This window comes from Paralichthys olivaceus, chromosome 18 (genome assembly GCF_024713975.1).
Source record: "Paralichthys olivaceus isolate ysfri-2021 chromosome 18, ASM2471397v2, whole genome shotgun sequence".
Classification (NCBI taxonomy): domain Eukaryota; kingdom Metazoa; phylum Chordata; class Actinopteri; order Pleuronectiformes; family Paralichthyidae; genus Paralichthys; species Paralichthys olivaceus.
Genome location: NC_091110.1, coordinates 13,067,943 through 13,088,537, shown reverse-complemented (window position 1 = coordinate 13,088,537; position 20,595 = coordinate 13,067,943). Strand labels below are relative to the sequence as shown.

Genomic DNA, 20,595 nt, shown 5'->3' with positions numbered 1-20,595 from the left:
GACTACTTTAAAAAACAGCCTCTGTAGAGAGGACCCGCTCCAGATGTAAATATGAAGTATTTAAATATAAAGGCTTATTGTAGGGTTAAAAAAAACAACTATTTGTACAATTTAGATGAAACACACAAGTAAAAACATCCCAAAAAGATCCCATTTACCTATATCATACACACTGAACCTTCAATATCAGCTGAGATCCTCTAACAACATTAGAAAAAGTTATGTTCCTTTAATGACAAATTATTGGAATAATTTAACAGACGTTGCTCAAACAACAAATACATTACTTCTTAAACATCACATCAAAAATGCAGAAAAAAGAAGTTGTCACTCTTATATACAATAACCCTGTTCTTTCTTTGAATTATAAAATCTCATCACAGCTTCCTCTATCGATGTGTCTGGTAAATGTTGCACAGGAATGTATTTCATGTCCAGTGGGTGGAGCAGTAGGTTAGCTGTTTGTTGAAGGAGAGGCATCGTAGCTGCAACGAACCCCACCTGCAAAGATGGGGACTGTAACATGTAGAAGGTCATTTGAAGATTTCTGTAGAACGTTCCTCCTCTGTCTCATCTCAGTCCTACAAGAAAGGAACATGTTAATAATGAATCCTTGTGGTGTTAACTGCAAACAAAAGACAGTAAAGAAGAGGTAAAATGCTAATTCTGCATCATAACAATAATTACCTCAGTTTTTGATGAGGTATTTGGAGACGGCAGAGAGGTCTGATGAAGCAAAGTCGGCCACGATTTCAGTTGCTACCTCGTGGGGCATCTGAAACAATGAGAGTGAGGCATGAAGAACGACCATGACCACGGAGAGCTGTAGATTTATTAACTGTGCAGGTGTTTGTGCAGCAGGGAGGTAACTGACCAGGACAGGAGGAGCCATGAAGAGGTAATTGAAAGGGTAGTTTAGCAGGTTGATGCAGGAGGATGAGTAAAGATCTGCGTAACGCATCAGCTGGCTGGCGAACAGTGTCTGTCTGGAGCCGCTGCGCAGGAGGCTGCCCATCTGACCGTAGGACATGTCCATCCTGTAGGTCAACACCTGAGAGCACAAAGAAACATCAGAGACATCAGAAACGAGGGCAGGACAGAAAACCATGGTACCATCATATCGTCACAGCAAATGTGTGGAATTAATCTACAGAGAACTTTTATTTTTTGGCAGATGTTCCTTTAATAAGAAAGAAACATGGTGACGTGTTTCCTCTTGCCAATAGTAGTTCAAATAAAAACACTGTAGTACTTACTCTATCTAGTGTAATGGAGCTCACCTTCATTCGTGTCTGAATGGCACTGATGTCTGGACACTCTCGACTGCCGCTGTCCAGATGCCTTCAAACCACAAACACAGGGAATATTAACAACTTGCTGGTTTGTGAAGCACAACAGTGTATATATAAAATGTTCAATCTGAGGCCCCTGTTCACCAGTGGCTCTCGTGTATCCAAGTGCACTTCATTTATTTGCACTGTTTAGGGGCCACGCTCACTGGGCCTTCACACAGCTTGCTGAGAACCCACTAAGCCGGAGACGCTGGTGCTAGTGCGACATCTAGTGGCAGCGAATATATCTCGTTACCTTGAAATAGGAGCTGCGAATTATGAATAAATATTTGAACGATTTTTACCATCCTAACAAATACTGAAGAGGCACAATTGATTGATTTACTGACAATTTAGACATCAGCTACTGATGATGGATATGTTATTTGTTAAACAATTGTATGTGATCCAAAATAGTAGCAGATAAATCAGGGAGGCTTTTAGATCATTCATATATCAATGTATTGTATTTGAATTTGTTATTAGTTCATCATTGACTGTTTACTAAGGGCTTATCAACATTTAAAAATATGAGATAAATGAAGAGAAGGACATAAACCCACTTGTAAAGTTCTGCTAAGAAGATGTCGAGACATTTCAGCTCCTCAAACAGATCTGAAAAACAAATAAAAACAACCCCGGCAAACGTCAAATCTCTGAAACCCACTAAAGAGATCACGATGATACAATATCATGTTTATTCTCACTTTTCTTCTCCTCCCACACGTGCAGCTCCTTTGAGAGCTCTGGCACAACCAGGAAGGTCTTCCAGCCCTGACGCTTCTTAGATTTGAGGATGTCGCCAAAGATGTGGTCTCCGACGTAGAGAATGTCTTTACCTTTGACGTCCAGCAGATCACACACAATGTCCGAGGATCCTGCAGCCGAGAAACACAGGGGTCCTGTAAGGCCTTTCTGTTCATTCCATCAGTTATCTAGTCTTGTGAAGAGTAAGCTTGTGCTTTTAAGTGTTTGATAAAGAATAATCTCAATAATATGCCTGTAGGAGTCAAACCTTCTCTAGTAGTTTAGTTTCTGCCTGGTGATCAAAAAGGCCAAATTGAATTTACCAATAAGGCTTAAATACTTAAAACTGCCGGAGCAAGTAAAGATGAAGTAAGCGTTTATTTGTTGCTGCTTCTAATCCTCTGAAAATAAACATCTAAACTCTGAATCTCACCTCCAGAGTAGACGGTCCCATGCTGGAGGTCGCCTGTGTACGTCCCGATCCGAAGCTTTCCTGTGTCCTGTGTTAGAAATACAACACATTATCAGGAGCTGCCGTCGGCCACTGTTATCATTGTAAATCTGCAGCGTGAGAGATTCTTTGGTACCGTGTCCACTTGTCTTAGCACCGTCCCCTCAGCAAAGAATAGAGGTTTTCTGGTGTCCACGACCACGAGGTCAAAGAAGGAGCGCCAGGACTTTTTTGGATTTGCAGTCTAGATTGAAAAATTATGTTAAATTCACATAAACATTATATTTTCCAAAGAATTCAAAACTAAATTAAGATTGCCTTACCTTAATATTACTTTCAAGCAGGTATTTCATAATGGCCTTGAAGAGAAAGACAAAAAAAGAGGTGAGAATAACTTTAAAAGTCTCTATTTTCCTTTAATTTCCTTTAAATTGTCAGTTTTTGTATTCCTCACCTCAGTGTAGCTGAAGTCACTGTTGGTGGCAAGAAAAATCTTGGCTACTTCTTTAATCCGAGTCAAGAGAACAGAAATATTTGGCTGAAAAAAAAATATGAATTTAAAATTTCAGCCATTTGTTTTCAAAATAAAATACATTGTGGTGCTTAACGTTGGCAGTTTACTCACATCTTTCATTACGTACTTCTCCAAATTCTTGATAGTTCGTTCTTTCAGAATTCCCTATACAGCACATGGATTTTACATTTAGTATATGGATAAACTATGACACACATCTGCTGTACTTCTTACATGACGTGTTGTGTTGATTCACCGTATCGTGAATGAAGTCCATGGCATCTCGAACGTCCTGGAACATGCTTCTGTAGGACATAAACAAGTCTCCGTGCTGGTAACCTTTCAGGAGGCTGCAGCAGATTTAACAGCAGAGAAAGAGAGGTTGAATAATTATTCGTTCATCAGCTGATTTACTATAGTCCAAAGCTGAGAGGGAACAGAAGAAGGAAGACAGCTAACAAGCTCATGGGGGCGATAAAACTCACTTTGTGTATCTTGTGCATCTGGTGAAGAAGTCCACAAAGCAGGAGTAGAGATACGTCTCTGCAGGTGCAAAAAGAAAACACCGGCCAATCACATGACGTATTCAGGTTTATTTACTTTTATTTTTTCAGTTAGTTCAAAATTCTAGCAAACAAAATATTAATTCAAAAATGGAAAAATAATTCTGAAGAGTAAAGACAAAAATAACAGAATTACACTGAAAAATAAACATTTCTGATGAAAGTCAAAATATACACTTAATAAACAAAGAGAAACATGTTCTACCTGACAGATTGAAGAGTGTGTTGAGGGTGTAAAAGCGATCGGTGTCACCTCTCTGAATGAATTTGTTGGGGTAGTACTTGTGGATTTCTTCTCTGTTGAACAAACACACATTATGCAATGTGACATCTGCACACACACACAATCCAACACACTCACATGGCTGAAAATAAATGTGTATCAATTTAAATGTAAGAGCTCTAAATATTTATTTTTAAAATCTTGGGATTATCTATTAAATACATAAATGAGAAACATTGTTATCTGCAGCTGATATCAGTGGTGTGTGTGTATGTGTGTGTGTGTGTGTGTATGTGTGTGTGTGTGTGTGTGTGTGTGTGTGTGTGTGTGTGTGTGTGTGTGTGTGTCCTCTCAGCTGACCGTCACGCTGCCTGCAGCTGTTTGTGTTTCCCTTCTCATTAAATAACTAACTGGCTGAGTCAGATTTCAATTAAACTGAGGTTGCATCATTTTTTTAATCAAATTATATAAATACCACTTTGTTAAAGTTAATTCCAAGCTACTTTCTCAGAATACATTTTTGTTTCACTTCTAGAAGTCTACAAACGTATACATTAGTTTATATATTTAACTTTACTGACTAAAAAAGTTTAACTTTACCCTTTGAGGAAGCAGAAGCCGTGACTGCAGACTAAAATATTCCCGTTGGAGTCCACCTTCAGGAGGTTCCCATATGTGGTGTCGATCACTAAACCGCTAAAGATGGAGGGAGAAAAGGGGGAGGAGGAGAACGAGTAACTTTTTAGTTTTATTTATTGACGTCTTTGTCTACTATCCTCAATAGAAAACAGGTTTTCAGTGGGTTCATCCTTGAATTTAGAAACAATTGTTGTATTTTTTGATTACACCACTAGTAAAAAATAATAACACGCCTTTCACAGATTGTGTTCCCTAGGCAACAAATAAAGGCAACAGGAAAGATAAGGTATAAACACAAAACCTATAAAATATCCTGTTACTCCACTGAGCATCAGTTCCATTGTACAGTGAGATAAATACAGGACTTAACTGTGATTCAAAGCTTCAGTTACAGAGGAGGCGTTAAGAACTGACCGTGTGGGGAAGCTGGGGTCATATGTGTAACGTAGGAGCTCATGAGGATATCCAATAGACACCATTCTGTCTCGTATCAGCTCAAAGCCCAGGCTCTCGTAGTCCGGGGACTTGTAAACTTAAAATAAATACAAACGCACAAACACAGAGTGTCAACGTTTACACAAATCCATAAAAATCTTGAGTGGCCTGCTCAGGAGAGACGTAAGAGGTCAGTCTAAGACTGTGACACAGCAACTCTGAAGCTCATGTACCTGCCAGCGTGTAATCCATGTCAAAGCCATAGCATTTGATGTTTTCCAGCGTCAGACTTCTGTTGACGAACACCCTGTGATCAAACAACACAAGAAGCACAGCTGAAGTCTGCGGACACACGACCAGGAGAACACGTGTGGCCTGAGGAGAAGAGGAGACTTCAGACGTGTGCATGTTTGGGTTCAGTGGACAATCCATCCAGATTGTCTGAGGTGGATTTGTGTGAATGTGCTTTGATATGAAGCAAATAGAGTTTTTTGTTGTTTCATTTCTGTCACAGAAATGAAGGAACTTCCACACGTCAACATTTAACAGTTACCTTGTTATAGGGAGTGGAGCAGGGTGGAGGCCTGAGATCTTATCATGGGCCTCCACTATCTCTGCCACCAACAACAGGCCGAGTATCAAAAAAACAAAAGCTGTGTGATATGTTTTTGACTCACGTTGTGTTCGGTGATGCAACAGAACATGGTTTCCTGTGTCACCCACTCTCGTGATGCTCCTCTTTATCAGTGACACCCTGACAGGGACAGAGAGGCCTATATCTGCAGCACGTCCAGGGCCCCATCTCAACACTCCCTGACAGTTCATCCATATAGGGTTGCTGTAAATAATTTACCTGCGAGCTCTTGTTTTTGTAAGCGCGTCGCTGCTGAGCATCTAGAATCTTCCTCCTGAGATCAATCTAGCAAATAAAAGCTGGCGAGGAGTGTGAGTGAAGCTGAGGCTGCGAGGAGGGAGATGGGCTTTAGTATGTACGGGTTTAAATATTCATTTGATAGGGTTTAAACCTGCAGAGGATAAGAGCAGGTGAGGAGGGAGTGATGGAGATTATTGATGTTGTGCAAGTTGTAATTGTTGCATCAGATAAAATACTGCGTGAGTAATGTGTTTAATAATGTAGGAATAAGCAATTTTTTGAACGTGGAGACATGAACACACCTCTTTCACCTGATAGGATGTTCAGTTCCTCTCTGCAAGGTGCATGTGTGATATTAAGCCAAAAAGAAATGAACTCACTTTTGGTCAAAGCCTCTCTTCACCCTGGCTTCATCAGGGGAGCTGCTGGGATCAGTCTCCTTTGCGTCCATTGTGAACTGCTCCTGCTGCAGTGGAGGGATGTTCTCTCTAAACCCTACGCATCATTGGAGGAGACCTTTAAATGAACCAACTTGCATGTTTTTTGGAGGAGTGGACCTTTTTGTTTTGATGCTGGAACTCCTCCCTGTGACTTTTTAACTCCTCAGTGATGTCAGAGCCTGCGTGACACACGCAGCCAGCCCCCGACTCTGCGCATTTGTCCCATGTTCGCCTGCAACTTTCAGCTTTGCAGAGCAGATTGTCTTATCAGAGGCGCGCACATGTGCCGCGGCTGCGCGACTGCGTGATTGCAAGGAGTTTCCCGGAGGTGCACCAGTCCTACTGTGACCCGCAGCTCTGCCAAGTTCACCAAAACAAGAAGATCTCACACATTTCAAGGTTTAATTTCACCTCAAACACGAACCATGTACGTGAAGATAAGAAGAAACTCAGAGCACAACACCTCCCTTACTTTATAGAGGCAGGATTAATGGTCTATTTGAAGAGAATGAGTCATTGTTTAAAGTTAAATTTAATAAAACGTCTATGTGCTCATTATAAGCTGATTTAGAGGCTTCACTTTTTAGTCCAGAATTATATATTTTTGTTTAAAAACCATAAAAGCTGGTTATTTTCTTGTTCTTTTCCTTTTCTTAAATTCTTAATGTAAATTTAGGTCAAAAGAACAGCAAAGGTGACATTTTATAGAGTGTTATTATTATATTATTGTATTTATTTATTAGACTTATTATCATGTGGGGCCGTAAACTTTTTTCCATATAATATTCATTTGTCTGGTTTGTTATTTAGGTTGTTGAGTCTGCTCATATATGATGCAATGAAATATTGTTAATGTGAAGTTGTGTTTGTTAGTGTCAGTTATACAAAGGCAGAAGCCCTTGTGTCAAAGTTAAATATAGATCACAGTAGATTAATTGAACAGCAGTTCATTGATGCAGATGCCATTTTAACTACTTCATCGTACTGTATATACTTTCTTTTATTGTATTTTTATAAGATTAGGGTACAGTTGTTCAAGTAATGTACTGACGCAAAAAGAACAATATTTGTTTCAGAAATCTAGTGGAGAAGAAACATCAGATAAAGTACCTCAAAAAAAGTGAATGCCCACCACACATGTTTCTTGTAGATAAACACAGACAATGCAAAAGTGGCCTCCCCACCCTCTGCAGCAACTGGTCACTAGATGGTCTGATGCCTGATCACACACACATACACACATACACACACACAAGGACAAAGATGAAAAGTCTCTACACTTGCACCAATCCTCTTTTCAAAGTTCAATAAAAGGATTTTACCACAAAAATAATAACACACACTCTCTCACACACACATGTAAAAACACAAGAACGCAATTGAAACTGTTGATGTTTGGCGAAAATGATCAGAATCTGGTCTCGCATGTTTTGACTCCATTGAGGCCCTGCTCAGTGGATTGTTTCTTTGATTCCCCAGATTTGCGATGCATCCTGTCGAAGTCTGCAGCGATCTCCAGCGCTGACTTGTGCTTGGTCTCAGGGACATTGAACCTCACATGCAGGCCACAGACGGTGCAGAAGAACAGGAAGATGAGGAAGCAAAAGTAACCCAGATTCTCCTGGAGAGGAAAGATGTTGAAAAGACATTTGTGAGTGAAGCATTTGATCTCAATTCACCTCTTCCAGTTAAAAAACACACACATTTCTACCAGGAAAAGAACGTGCCTACCACTAAGACAGGGAAGAGCATCCCCAGCACAAACAGGCCTGTCCAGTTGAGAGTGCAGGCAAGGGTGTATGCAGCTGATTTAAATGACTGGGTGAAGATTTCCCCTGGAAGAGGAGCTATTATTCCGGCTGAAGGACAAGAACATGAGGGAGATTTATGCAGCTCATTGTTGATTCAAAGAGGAAATACTTAAAAATGAAACCCTTGATAAACAGCTGAGCTCTCCAGTGGTTTAACGTACATGGTCCACAGGCAAAACAAAAGATGAACATGAAAATAAGGACCATGCTGCAGTACGGCATCCAGGAGATGTGAGTCTGAGGAGGAAAGAAAGACATTCGTGAGTAATGTCAGTGGCTGTCAGTCGTCATCAACCTCTGCAGAGATAAGTTGCAAACAGCGGCTGATTTAGAGGCGACTCACTTTCAGGAACAGAGTGATGGTGAGGAGAACCAGCGTCACTGACATCCCCATGTATCCTCTGAACAGCAGCACTTTTTTCCCCATGTTCTCAATAATCATGAACTGCAACATCAAACACAATTTCACCAGCCGACCACACGAGGAAGCTGTAAGTGCACATTAGGGTTTTCACTGAAGAGTCTCATTACAGGAGAACACTGAGGGATCAGGAACAGGCCTTTTCTTATAATAATTCCCCTAAATCACTGAAACATTCCTGTCAGGATGTGTAACGGATATTTCATAGACCATAAAAACTGATGTGGGACATGACGTGACATCAGAGAAATGAGACTCACACAGCCGATAGAGGTGGACACCTCACACAGCCCCGTTCCCAACGCAGCGTAACGTAACTGCCCTTCTTGAATTCCTGCTGCACGAAACACATCAAAAGAATAAAAGTAGACCTGGAGAATAAAGCCCAGAAAGAGAAGATGTTTAAGAATTCAGACGTGCACACGGTCTGTGTTTGGTTTTAGCAAGGAAGGATTTTTCTTCAGATTTTCTATTTTTGAAGGTTAATCAGTAATCCTCCTTGCTCAAAGCTCTGACACTGATGATGGTCATTTATTAATATATGAAAAATCTTTCCAGTTCAGTCTGCTCTGTATATTTGAACTTCAAAATCGCCCTGTATATTCTGTGTTACCCACAGCATTGATGCCACAGAGCTGCAGTCCAGTGAAGGTAATGAGGATGGTGATCAGCTGCCAGCGGACATTTTGGTTCTGAATCAGCTCCATCACTGTGTGGTTGCGGACGTTCTGCATGGCTGCTTTCTCCTTCATCATCTCCTCCACCTCCCGGGTGTAGTCCTTATCGCCCCATAGCCTCTTTAAAGCTGAGGGCGCACAACAAAGATTTAGTCAGTGATAACTGATAACACTATCACGACAAATGTGAAAAAAGTTCTTATTTATGGAAAGGGTCCCCTGAGGTTAAAAAAATGCTTTCTCACACCTTTGTCGCAGGCCTCGCGGTCGCCTCTGTTCAGGAGCAGGAAGCTGGGTGACTCCGGCAGGAAGGGCAGGGTGGAGAGCTGAAGCAACGCAGTGAAACCATTGAAACCGAGGAGCCAGGGCCACCTCTGCTCTGTTCCAAGTAGCTCACTGCAAGAGAGACATCAGCTCAGGAGCGAGGCTACAGGTAAGGCAAAGCAGGCTTTGAGTGTGAATTATATTTTAACATGCTTTTATTTTATATATGCAATACAAACAAATAATAATAATTATTGTTATTATCATTATTTTTGTTGTTGTTATTATTATTGTAATTATTCTTATTTTTATTAATAGATGTTATAATATTTCACAAAAACCTGAAATGTCAGCCTCATGGTGGTGCTAGAGGAAAATTCATATCTCCCTTAACACATCCCTTCATTAAGACCCCTGAGCTGTCATTTGAACTGACCACCACCTGCTCCCGTAGTGATCGACTCTACGCAGTAACTGTGAGACACCTCACCTGATCCCTAGCAGCTGACCACAGAACTTGCCCAAGGAGATGAAGGTGGAGATGGTCACTCCCACCATCCCTCGCAGCCTCTTGGGGGCGCATTCAACAAGGTACATGGTGTGAGCGGAAAGACTGACTCCTGGAGGCGTCCATGAGGGAATCATACATTTTCAGGGGAGTCAATACTGATCAATGACTGGTTGACAAATGGCTGAGAGAACTTAGAAATATAATAGTCGCAGGTATAAATAGAAATTGATTGTTTGAGAGTGATGGAAAGAGAAAGAAAGAAAGAGATGTAATAGCTTTCCACACAGGGTAGATTTACCTGCATTGATGCCGTAGAGGAATCTTCCCGCCATGATCATCTCAAAGGACGTGGCTTTCTGGCTGAAGAGCATCAACAGGGCTCCAAAAATAGCCACAAAATTGTTTAACAGGAGACATTGTTTTCTGATGGATAAGGAGACAGAGACAGATTATAATCAGGAAAACAAAGCTAAAAATGTTGTTTCTTCTTCGATGTGACGTTAGTACAAGTTGTGTCTTCTCTGTTTGTCTCCACTAACCTGCCGTATTTGGACATCAATGGGCCGACCACCATTGACCCCAGTAACCCCCCAATGCAGAAAATGGAGACAGTGAAGGACCAGATGAGAGACACCTGCCACTGCTCCAGCGAAAGCCCATATCTCTGCTGACACGTGTTGTTCACCAGCTCCTTTATAAACTGAACAAACCACAAGTGCATTAAATATATATTATAATATCACTTTTCTTTAAAAGCAGCATTCATCATGTTTTTTCCTTAGAGGTGTCATGCAGTTGTGTTTAAAGGTCCAGTTTGTAAGATTTAGGTGAAAGGGAACTATTGGCAGAAATTGAATATAAAATAATCTCAGTGACGTTTTCACTAGTGTGCTTAGTGGGCTGTAATTAGATACTTTATTTTTACATCGGGAGCCCATCCTCTCTACGGAGGCCGCCATGTTTTTTGCGGAAGTACAAACTGGACAAACTAAACATCTTTTGAGTATTATGACAACTGAATGCTACCAAAGGTTCACTTTCACTCTCACCACTAGATGTCACTAAATTCTGCACACTGAACCTTTAAAACCTTTTGACAAAATAACTTCTTGCATGTCTCTTAATTTATATTACATTATATTGTGATCTTTAAAAATAATAGTTCTACTTACAACAGAGGGGGAGGTCAACACAGATACACTGAATCCATACTGAAACGTCCCTCCAATGCCAGCGATAAAAATGGCAGCGATCACCACAGGGCAGTCAAGCTGCAGAAATGGAGCATGTATGTTCAGTAATGACAAAGCTTCCAACATTCTTGTTTGATGTAAAACAACAAATTCTACCTTCCTATTAACACATTGCCCAAAGCTTACACTCGTCAGCGCTGGTGTTAAATTATTCATTGTTGATTCTGCAAGCTGCACTACAGCAATCACTCAGAGCATTTAATTTTAATTAAGTGTATTCCCTGCTATTTGTCTACATAATGAAGCTTTCTCCAAACCTGAGCTTTCACACCGTAAACAGATGCAATGTGGAGACATAAAACGATTTTAACGGCGACTTACCAGGAGCGATAAGTATTGTGACATAGCTGGAGTCTGGTCGTTGTCATCTTTGGAGTCTTTTCAAATCATTCACACTTTAAACGGCTGTGACAGACACTCGAACTCTGCACAGGAATTATTAACTTTCTCATCCACCATGTGCTGACTCATGCCACCATATAGGTGGATGCTGCTTTTTTGAGGATTAAGATTAGATTTCAGGAGCAGTTTGACTGTTTGTTAGACTTTAGGTATAGGGTCAGGGTTTGGCATTTAGAAAGTTTGAATGGTTAACATTTGATTGAGGGGCTAGAGAGTATATGATGTCACTGAGTGTCCTCATAAAGATAGAAGTGCAGGAACGTGTCTGTGTGTCTGTGGATCTGTCTGCTGAGGAATTTCGCCAAATGATAATGAGAGACTTTGGACCAGCTGAACTAAAAAAAGTTATTTATTGTCATGCAATCTATTTAAAAGTTTGGGAAACCAACAAAACACTAACTTCAGCCTCCTGAAAAATCTAATTCCCACGACAAGTTAACTAATCTCTAGATATACAGATCGTGAGAATCAGGAGTTTGTCAGTTTACGTAGATCACAACAGGAATTAAGGAGTCAATGGATCCAATCATTCAATGTCTATTATAAGCTACATCTGTTATACAAAATGTCAACCTGCTCCATTAATATTCATGAATTCTCCTGATAACCTTGCACATGTCACCATTAGCACAAAACCTTTGTTGGATTTTGTCCTTGTACCAAGTTGACACAACCCTGATTCTAAAGAGAGCTTCACTGAACTAAAAACAGAAACTTGCTGCAGTTTATTTCTGCATCGAGCAGCCTGCACCCTGCCACACGTCACAGAGCTGACCTCCAGGAAGGAGCTGGTGACGGCTGTCCTGCATCGTCTGCGGGAGGTGGTGGCTTTAAATGACAACACGCCCCAGATACTGAGACACTGAGAAAGGGAAAGATCTAAAAAGCCGGCAGGGGGATGTTTTCCTGCAGGAGATGAAAGTCCTTGCAGGTGCCAGAGGGGCTCTATTTACAGAGCTACACAAGCAGGAACGACTGTCGATGTAACTACAGAAGCATTTATTCTGTCATCTGTATCGGTGTGTACAAAAGAGCAACCTACTGTATACTCAAATAAACAGATGCTGCACAAATATAAGTGCCCGGTGTTGTTGAATGAATCAGATTGTATATAAAGATGTCTCCACTTTCTCATCATCCAGAGATGAAGCCAAAATACATGATGCAAACCTGCCATCTCACAGCGAAGACGTCGTTCGAGTCAGAATCTGCGCAGTAGTGACCAGGATGTGGCGCCGAGGCAGCAAGGTCCTGCTGATGCACGTGCTCGACCAATCACAAGTCAGTCTCAGCCGTCAATCATGAAGTTTCAACGCATATCAACAACCAATTACATTTAAGAAAAATTTATACATGAGTGTTAAACAACAAACAAACAAAATGACAGAAAAGATGTTTGAGAAATTTTAATTTGATGACTGTCACATCGTCCATCTCCATATAAAGTCCATGGAGTATAATCACTGATGTATCCACAAAGACATCACTGTTGACGTCAACTGACAAGAAATCAAAATGATATCGTTATAAATCAAAATCATATTGTTATATTGTGAAAATATTGTTAAGTTATATATTCTGAGTGATTAAAGGTCAAATAAAACACAATAATCACCAGACGAACAATTATAATAATTTAGGATGAAAACATGACAAAGCTAACAGTTTATTCCTGAGGAGACGATCAGTCTGACATGAATTCACTGTGTTGAAGACATCCTGGAGAACGAGTGTCACCCTGTCCCTCCAGAGAAAACAACAGAGGAGGAAAAGAGAAAATTGGGGCAATGCGATAGAGATGCACCTCATTGTGCACCAGATACTGTATTATGAATGGGAACCGGTGGGTACATTGAACCTGACAAAGGCAGAGGAGCAGGGTGACTGGTTTACCGCCTCTGAGATCAGAGAGGAGATGGAAAAGCCTGAAATGTGATCAGAAATGAGGCAAACTAAATCCTTTATCTACTGAAGTGTATAAAACCTTGCTGATTGCGGGACGAAATCACAGCTCTGGTATCGAGCGTCTCTCACTGCACATGTTACAAAGGTCCGGGTCTCTTCAGCAAAACCAAAACACACCAGCTGTTTAACAGAAAACCAGCTGAACGTCGAGGACTTTATTGCTGGATAGAAGTTATTTTGAGCAGCTGCGAGTCTATTTGTCAGACTGCACACTGTGAGACATGTGTGCTCCTCTCTTCAAAGCTCTGTGTGGAGCAGTGATTGCAGCTTCAGCCACAAAACAAGCGGCGCTGTGTGGACGACACTGAGAGCTGTGAAATCACTGGATTTAAAGTACACAACCAATACTTTTCACATAAAAAGAGTAAAAGGCTTTGAGCATGAACCTTGTTCATACTTAGCATTACCATGCATTAACAGTAACCTGTGAATTATGAGCAAGGCCTGACATCACTGAGTCACAAATTAAGTTTAATGCTCTACTTGTGCTGCTGTTACACATTTACTATACAGTAGAATACAGCTGAGTCATGAGTAACTTTGCATTTTGTGCCAAATATAGTAACTATGGTACATTTTACCTGCTAAATTTAATATTCCCACTTTGACAATGTTAGCATGTTGACTTTCGTCAGTTGGTCAAGCAGTTTTGCTTTAGACTGAAATACTAATACTTATTGTTATGATAATTACTACTTCTACCACTGAAATAACAATCACAATCATTTTTATTCACATTAAAATCTTCTCCTGAGCTTCACAACCTAAAGTTTGTTGTTTTGACTAATCTGTTGCAAACTTGATGAGTGGCTGTGGCTCAGGGGTTAGAGAGGGTTGTCCACTAATTAGAAAGTCAGTGGTTCAATCCCCAGCTCCTCCAGAAGTGTCCTTAAGCAAGATATCGTGTGAATGGGTGAATGTGACTTGAACTGTAAAGCACTCTGAGGGTTTAATGAAAGTGGAAAAGCATTATGTAAAATACAGTCCACTAAGGAATGAAACCAATTCAATTTGTTTTTATCACATTGGCATTTAAAAAGTATTTTATCCACAGCAGTGTTCATATCCAACACAATTTAATAACATTTTGTAAAAGTTAACAGCACCTTGGAAACTTGCCATTCAAATCATCTTTATGTATTTGATATTTGAATAAATTACTTGTTGTGTTGTCATCAAGCGTTTAGTTTGTCCAGTCTGGGCTACTGTAAAAAACATGTTGGCCTCTGTAGAGAGGACCTGCTCCCTATGTAAAGTATTTAAATATAAAGGCTCCATTCTAGGTTAAAGAAAACAACAATTCGTACAGTTTAGATGAAACACAACAGTGAAAACATCACTAGGATTATTTTATATTCAATTTCTGCCAATAGATTCCTTTCACCGAAATCTTACACACTGAACATATACAGTAACTACTCTGTGAACTATGATGAAGTTCTGCATGAAGAACCCCCAAAATTGAGCTGTGAGAAATCATTTAATCAAATAATTGACCATGCAACATCGTCTCTCTGTCGCTCTCTTGCATTAACTTTAAATTTGCCATGAGGCGGCAGTTACACAGTTGCATGTATCCTCTAACAAACGTTGCATGTACCTCTGAGTCTGGACTCTCAGTTACAGGCCATCAAACACTTGGCGGCAGAAACAGACACTTAAGGACTCGAGCCAAACTCCTAAGGTCCTCCCAAGCAGACAGAGAGTCATGGTAACGCTTTAACACTATGAATAATGAATGGCTGACAGGTTCACTTTACAAGGAGCATTTCGGGCTCAGACACATACTCACTACAATCTCATTTTGTGAATGTGAGTGTGAGTCCGGCAGCAACTGATGAGTCTTCTAATGATTGTGTCCAGAAAGACAATATGAGCTCCCCTGCATGCTCAAGACGTTTGAAATGCAGGTGAAGCTACATTTTTGGAGAAATTGTGTCTCTTCCAAATCCAGAAATGCCACTTTTAACTATATCAGATTTAAACTGTGTATTTTATGTTTTTCCACCAGGAGAACTGAGCACGATCGACTGTACAGGCCTGAAATAAAATGAGCACTTACATTCAAACGGATCAACTTTGCTCTGGAGCTCCAGAAATGTTTGAAAGTTAGACTCTCTTCCTAAATACAAAGTTTTAGCAAGCTGCTCTTTAGCTTAGTTTAGCAATAAGAAACGGGGGGGGGGGGATTCAATATCAAATGGCAAAGCTGGATTTGGAGGGAAAGGGAACAGGAAGTTCAGGTAAAGGGGCGGAGTCTATAAAGGGGGGTGGGGAGCTCACCTCTGCCTTACTTCCTGCATTGAGTCCCACCTGAGAGAGAGCATGAGGCCAGCTTTTGTTTGGTGAATGATTTGGTAGGATTCTTCTTATGTGTTTTTAAAGCATGACTCTGATACTGAAACTGTGGAACAAGAAATACATCTTGTATAAAATCAGAGATTTATTAAAGAATGATTGAAATGTGTTCTGTTAAATTCTTTAAGTTCGGTTCGGCACTGAGACTTGAAGTAAATGCTTCGGCCTGTCAGCCACAAGGAAATGCTTTTCAATTGATTTTAGACCCTTTAACATAATACTAACATGGCTTTTTTATAAATATAGGTCATAGTCACCTGCATGTTTCCAAGTGTTTAGCAAGGTGTATTTATATTCACATAGCATGTGTTTTTCTGTAAAATGTAAAATGTTTTCTTTTGTATATCAATGTGAAGTGTGTGTGTGTGTGTGTGTGTGTGTGTGTGTGTGTGTGTGTGTGTGTGTGTGTGTGTGTGTGTGTGTGTGTGTGTGGTGAACTGAGTTGTAGAGCAGCCATCTTGCGTGTGTGTTGTAGTGTGTGCTTTAAGTTACACTAGCTTGCTGTGAACAAGAAAATATCAGTGTTGCAGAACAGTTTTAATCTAATTGTTTTGTGTGTGTTTCTGTTGTAAAAGCTGTCTTATGCCTCTACCCCAGCCTTCCTGATGGTGCTGTCTGTTCCCACGCAGTTAATTTTTTTCAGGGGTTGTTCATTTGATATATATTTAGATTTTGTGTATGTTTAACTTGCTCCCCCTCCCTCCCTCCCGTATTGTGGTCTGTGTTTATGGCTCCTCATGCTGCCATCTACCTCAATGAAAGTCTTATTTCATGCATTGTAAATTAAATCTGTGTGTTGTGCTTCAGCCGTCTCTGGTTTCAGTTTATTTTGAGTGTTGTGAATTGAGTATCACCTGAGGTCACAGAGAGAAAACGATGATCCCTTTTCTTTTAATTTTGCACCCTCTGGACAATTCTACTCTGTGCTTCGTTTCATGATCAACTTACAATAACTAACAACATTCCCATCAGCTCTACCTCTTGATTATTAACTAATGTGAACAAGCTAAAATGTTAAAATATGGTCAACATTGCAAACATTACACAGTAAGTGCATTGTGTATGCTGATGGTTCTATAGCGTGTGAGCATATTTACATGCTGACTTCACCATTTCAGCCACACAGAGCAACAAGCCATGTCTGTTCAGCTGAAGTCTTGTTATCTTACTGTTAAGCTCAGTCACCTGGCAGAGCTTAATTTAACATTCTTTCTTGTGTCTGTCTCTTGTGACAGATGTTGGTGGAATGCTCTGACTTCACCAAACTGCATCCAGCTGCAAGACATCAAACAGAAGCTGAGGTGAGTGATGCAGCTGGTGTCACACGGGGGGATAAACCGTCTTATGTGTAGCTGCACTCAAGGCAGTACAGATCCAGAGCAATGCTATATTTAGTGATTTGTGCTTATCTAGAATGTCAAAGACACCTGGGTTCAAGTTCTCTTTGTCAGACGAACACACGACATTCAGAGATGAAACATGCAGAGCTCATCAAAGTGCCAGTCACCAAGGATACGTGTTCTTATCCCCAGTTGCAGGAATCAGACTGGTGCACCTAAAAACAAAACAAGTTTATTTAAGAAGTTTGTGAGCAAAGAGGATTTTTTAAATAACCAGCTATTCTGGACTTTGCAAAGTGACACCAATTTGAAAACTCACTCCTGACTTAGTTCATTCAGAGTCTGAGACTAACTTAGATATAAGCTAACAAGATGGGGAGACAGACCAATTACGCTGTGAATTCCTGCCCGTGCACGCCAGCGTGTTGCACCTGCTTTGTATTACAAATGACAGATTTACAGCAGAAGTCTATCACTCCGCCTGTGGAAATTTGAGACGTGAGAGTCAAAATCCCACATTGTATATCGTGCCATCATGCCCTTGAGCGTGGCACTTAAACCAGATTGCCAGTAAATCTCCAGCTCAACACAAATGGCTCCTCTGTCAGGTGAGACGCTGCCTAAAAGCCTCCTGGATTCAGGTATCAGCAACATAAGAGGAGGAATTGGAGTTAAAAAAACAGTCACAGATTTATGCTGGAGGGCGAGTTCCAAACTGAAGTCAGGTATCCTCTGTCTGTATGACTCAGATCAATCATGCTCAGTTTATTTCCAGCACAATGGACACAGGTGACCTTGTTTTTTGGTGAAACCTGGAGGAGATCATGGATTTTGAAATGCAATTTCAGTTATACTGACAATTAGAATTAGGTAATATTGTGTGGGGGGATATTTTATTCTTTTTGAAAATTCGTTGTTGCTGTCTGTTTCTTTGTTTTGAGGGTGAATTAATTTCTCAACAATCTTTTCAGTGTCAAAGAACCTGTGAAATATATTGATCTCAGTGGACTCATAAATGCATATTGTATGAAGTGCTGAAGCATGAATAACATGAAAACCTTCTGCAGCAGTCATTCCAGGTCACTTAGCATTTAGGTTTTTGATCTCATTCATTGTTTTGATCTGCTCACGTGGAGTCTCATCTGTACCGTCGGTCACCAGAGGCTTTTAAGTTATTAAAAAGTACTTGAACAAAATGAGACCTCTGTGTATCACAATATAACAAAAGCAATTTCACACCTTCATGGGGAACATGGGAATTCACAAGCAATCGGTGTTCTTCAAACAACTCAAAGTTTCTTCTAATAATAAATGTAAAGGAATTTATTGTGGCGGCATTGGTAGAGAGAGATACTGATAATTTCCTGAGCTACAGTACGTGTGGGACTGCGTTCAATAGGTTGCAAAGGAACAGAGACATCTCAATACCGTGGACAATATAAGGGCTGTATGATGTCAGTTGGAAGTGACTGAAACGTTGCACTGAATCAGATGTGCCGACACAATTAATTTTTTTATACAAACCTATATTCGGATAACCCGAGGACAACAGGTGTTTAGCACCGTCACCTCACAGCAACAAGGTTCTTGGTTTGAATCGGCTTTCAGTGAGGATCCTTTCTGAGTGCAGTTTGCATTTTCTCCCCGTGTCTGTGTGAGATTTCTCCAGGTTTGCTGGTGTTTTCCCACAATCCGAAGACATCCACATTGGAGTTAGGTTAACTGGAGACTGTAAATAGACCATGTGAGTCTGATTGGTTGTCTGATGCCCAACGTTCACTGTGATTTGTTCTATGGGCTCCCCCTGCAAACCCATAAGTGATATAAAGGATGGATGGATAACCAGTCATGATATTGTGTTAAGTGTTATATTCCTATTCTCATACTGGAAGGAAAATTGTGCTTATGTGTGAAAGACTGTCCGAGAGGTCACAATTCCTGCGAGAAACTATTAAGGTCGAGGATGTTCTTTAATGGCCTGGTCCCTAGAGTAAAGTGCAGACCTAAGCAGCTTGCTCACTTTGCCTCTTGATTACCTCCATGTTTTTCTGCTTCATTGTGTCAGTGTAATGAAAACACGGTCCAGGAGGTGAACACATACATCAGTGAAGAAAGGTGATGCTGCCTCTGTGATTGTGATGAGGGGCTTTTATGTTCCTCTTTCAAGGCACAGCACATGGGGAACCGAGCTTCATGGGCTCAACTCTGATGCAGTCATTTTATCCAGGAACCACAAAATCAACATTTTGATGTATGTTACCTTCTGAAGGATAAACACCTCACTTCACCTGAATATTTAGAACCTTCTATAAACACATTTGTACAGATGATGCCATTTATGACCAGAAGACTGCACTAATCCATAAATCAACATGAGCTATAAGAGAAATCAGCAAACGGTAAACGTATAACAAAATGTTTTATTTGCATTTTAATGTTTGTATATCCTAATGTCAATGATTCAGATATTGTACATTTATATTCTTACATTTACCTTTAAAGGTATTTGTTTCAGTGAGATTAGATTTTTCTATCTTTAGCTCAATTGAAACCAGTCCTACTGTATATACATGTCACTTGTCTGAAATGTATCATCCTGAGAAATGCAAATCATCAGTTTGTAGAATAGGGAATTAAAAATCAAATCATCATGTTTGCCTTTTATGCATTCACAGAACCTCAGTAAAATGTTTTTCCTCTTCTCTTTCAGCTGCACTGGGTTGTCTTCATTATCGTTTCCACCACTAGGAGGAGCAATAACCAGGTCCACTCACAGGGTATAAATGAATATGTATATGATAAATATAAACACATGCACTTGTACTAATTATAGTGCTTGGATCAAAAGTCTGCAGCTGAAAAAAAGAAAGATGTATCCTCACCAGAGAAGCTCGTCACAAATCCTCCTTTTTGAAATAATTGCATAATATAATAATCAGAATTAGGTCTATCAGTGTATTGTGAATTGGAATACTGTAATCGTGTCACTGTTTTATTCATTAAAACATTAAGATTCATTCATTCCAATTCATGATGTGTGCATATGATTACAAAGGTGGTGATTAAGGAGCATCTGGGTGAATTACCAGCACAGTCAAGACAAGGAGAAGCTCTTAGATAAATCAGGGGGGAAATGCAGACGTGTGTGTGTGTGTGTGTGTGTGTGTGTGTGTGTGTGTGTGTGTGTGTGTGTGTGTGTGTGTGTGTGTGTGTGTGTGTGTGTGTGTGTGTGTGTGTGTGTGTGTGTGTGTGTGTGTGTGTGTGTGTGTGTGTGTGTGTGTGTGGATCAAGATTTACCAATATCTGCACTGGAAGGATCTCATGCTTCCAGCTAATACAATATAGTACGATCACCATTCAGCTTAAAATGAACAGC

At 40.3% G+C, this 20,595-nt stretch overlaps 3 protein-coding genes across 19 annotated transcripts in view; 1 reads left to right on the top strand and 2 right to left on the bottom strand.

Moving 5' to 3' along the window:
- Nucleotides 1–209: 209 nt before the first annotated feature.
- On the bottom strand, nucleotides 210–6,432 carry nt5c2l1 (5'-nucleotidase, cytosolic II, like 1). Of its 5 annotated transcripts, none has more exons than XM_069514078.1 (19): nucleotides 6,158–6,298; nucleotides 5,581–5,864; nucleotides 5,137–5,295; nucleotides 4,883–5,000; nucleotides 4,430–4,525; nucleotides 3,812–3,903; nucleotides 3,529–3,586; nucleotides 3,300–3,393; nucleotides 3,155–3,208; nucleotides 2,984–3,067; nucleotides 2,853–2,888; nucleotides 2,666–2,773; nucleotides 2,512–2,578; nucleotides 2,039–2,209; nucleotides 1,895–1,946; nucleotides 1,281–1,341; nucleotides 875–1,051; nucleotides 688–775; nucleotides 210–581 (listed from the first exon to the last, which is right to left on the bottom strand). In XM_069514078.1, exons 2-18 carry the CDS (start codon nucleotides 5,726–5,728, stop codon nucleotides 689–691), a joined length of 1,662 nt encoding a protein of 553 aa, XP_069370179.1. In that variant the 5' UTR covers nucleotides 5,729–5,864; nucleotides 6,158–6,298; the 3' UTR covers nucleotides 210–581; nucleotide 688. The 5 variants fall into 5 exon arrangements, with proteins under 5 accessions (XP_069370179.1, XP_069370180.1, XP_069370181.1 ...); XM_069514079.1 differs by having other exon boundaries at nucleotides 5,137–5,278; XM_069514080.1 differs by lacking the exon at nucleotides 5,581–5,864 and having other exon boundaries at nucleotides 6,158–6,432.
- Nucleotides 6,433–7,199: 767 nt separating this feature from the next.
- Nucleotides 7,200–11,633, bottom strand: slc2a11l (solute carrier family 2 member 11, like). Its single transcript, XM_020081891.2, has 12 exons — nucleotides 11,476–11,633; nucleotides 11,074–11,172; nucleotides 10,441–10,601; nucleotides 10,200–10,324; nucleotides 9,881–10,010; nucleotides 9,374–9,522; nucleotides 9,067–9,254; nucleotides 8,710–8,820; nucleotides 8,372–8,473; nucleotides 8,190–8,265; nucleotides 7,949–8,076; nucleotides 7,200–7,838 (listed from the first exon to the last, which is right to left on the bottom strand). The coding sequence occupies exons 1-12, from the start codon at nucleotides 11,497–11,499 to the stop codon at nucleotides 7,626–7,628; spliced, it is 1,506 nt and encodes a 501-aa protein (XP_019937450.2). The 5' UTR covers nucleotides 11,500–11,633; the 3' UTR covers nucleotides 7,200–7,625.
- Nucleotides 11,634–15,779: 4,146 nt separating this feature from the next.
- The window catches only part of kcnn2 (potassium calcium-activated channel subfamily N member 2), a 31,189-nt gene continuing 26,373 nt past the window's right edge, over nucleotides 15,780–20,595 (top strand). For 2 of the 13 annotated variants that reach the window (XM_069514033.1, XM_069514031.1), the window contains exons 1-4: nucleotides 15,805–15,878; nucleotides 17,115–17,180; nucleotides 19,546–19,618; nucleotides 19,930–19,996. Coding sequence is in view for 8 of the 13 variants with exons in the window: in XM_069514024.1 (XP_069370125.1) it covers nucleotides 15,847–15,851; nucleotides 17,115–17,180; nucleotides 19,387–19,470; nucleotides 19,930–19,996 (222 nt within the window). In the remaining 5 variants the exon portion in view is untranslated. Of the gene's footprint in view, nucleotides 15,879–17,114; nucleotides 17,181–19,284; nucleotides 19,471–19,545; nucleotides 19,619–19,929; nucleotides 19,997–20,595 lie in introns of all 13 variants that reach the window. The other 11 variants (XM_069514024.1, XM_069514023.1, XM_069514027.1 and 8 more) reach the window with 8 other exon arrangements.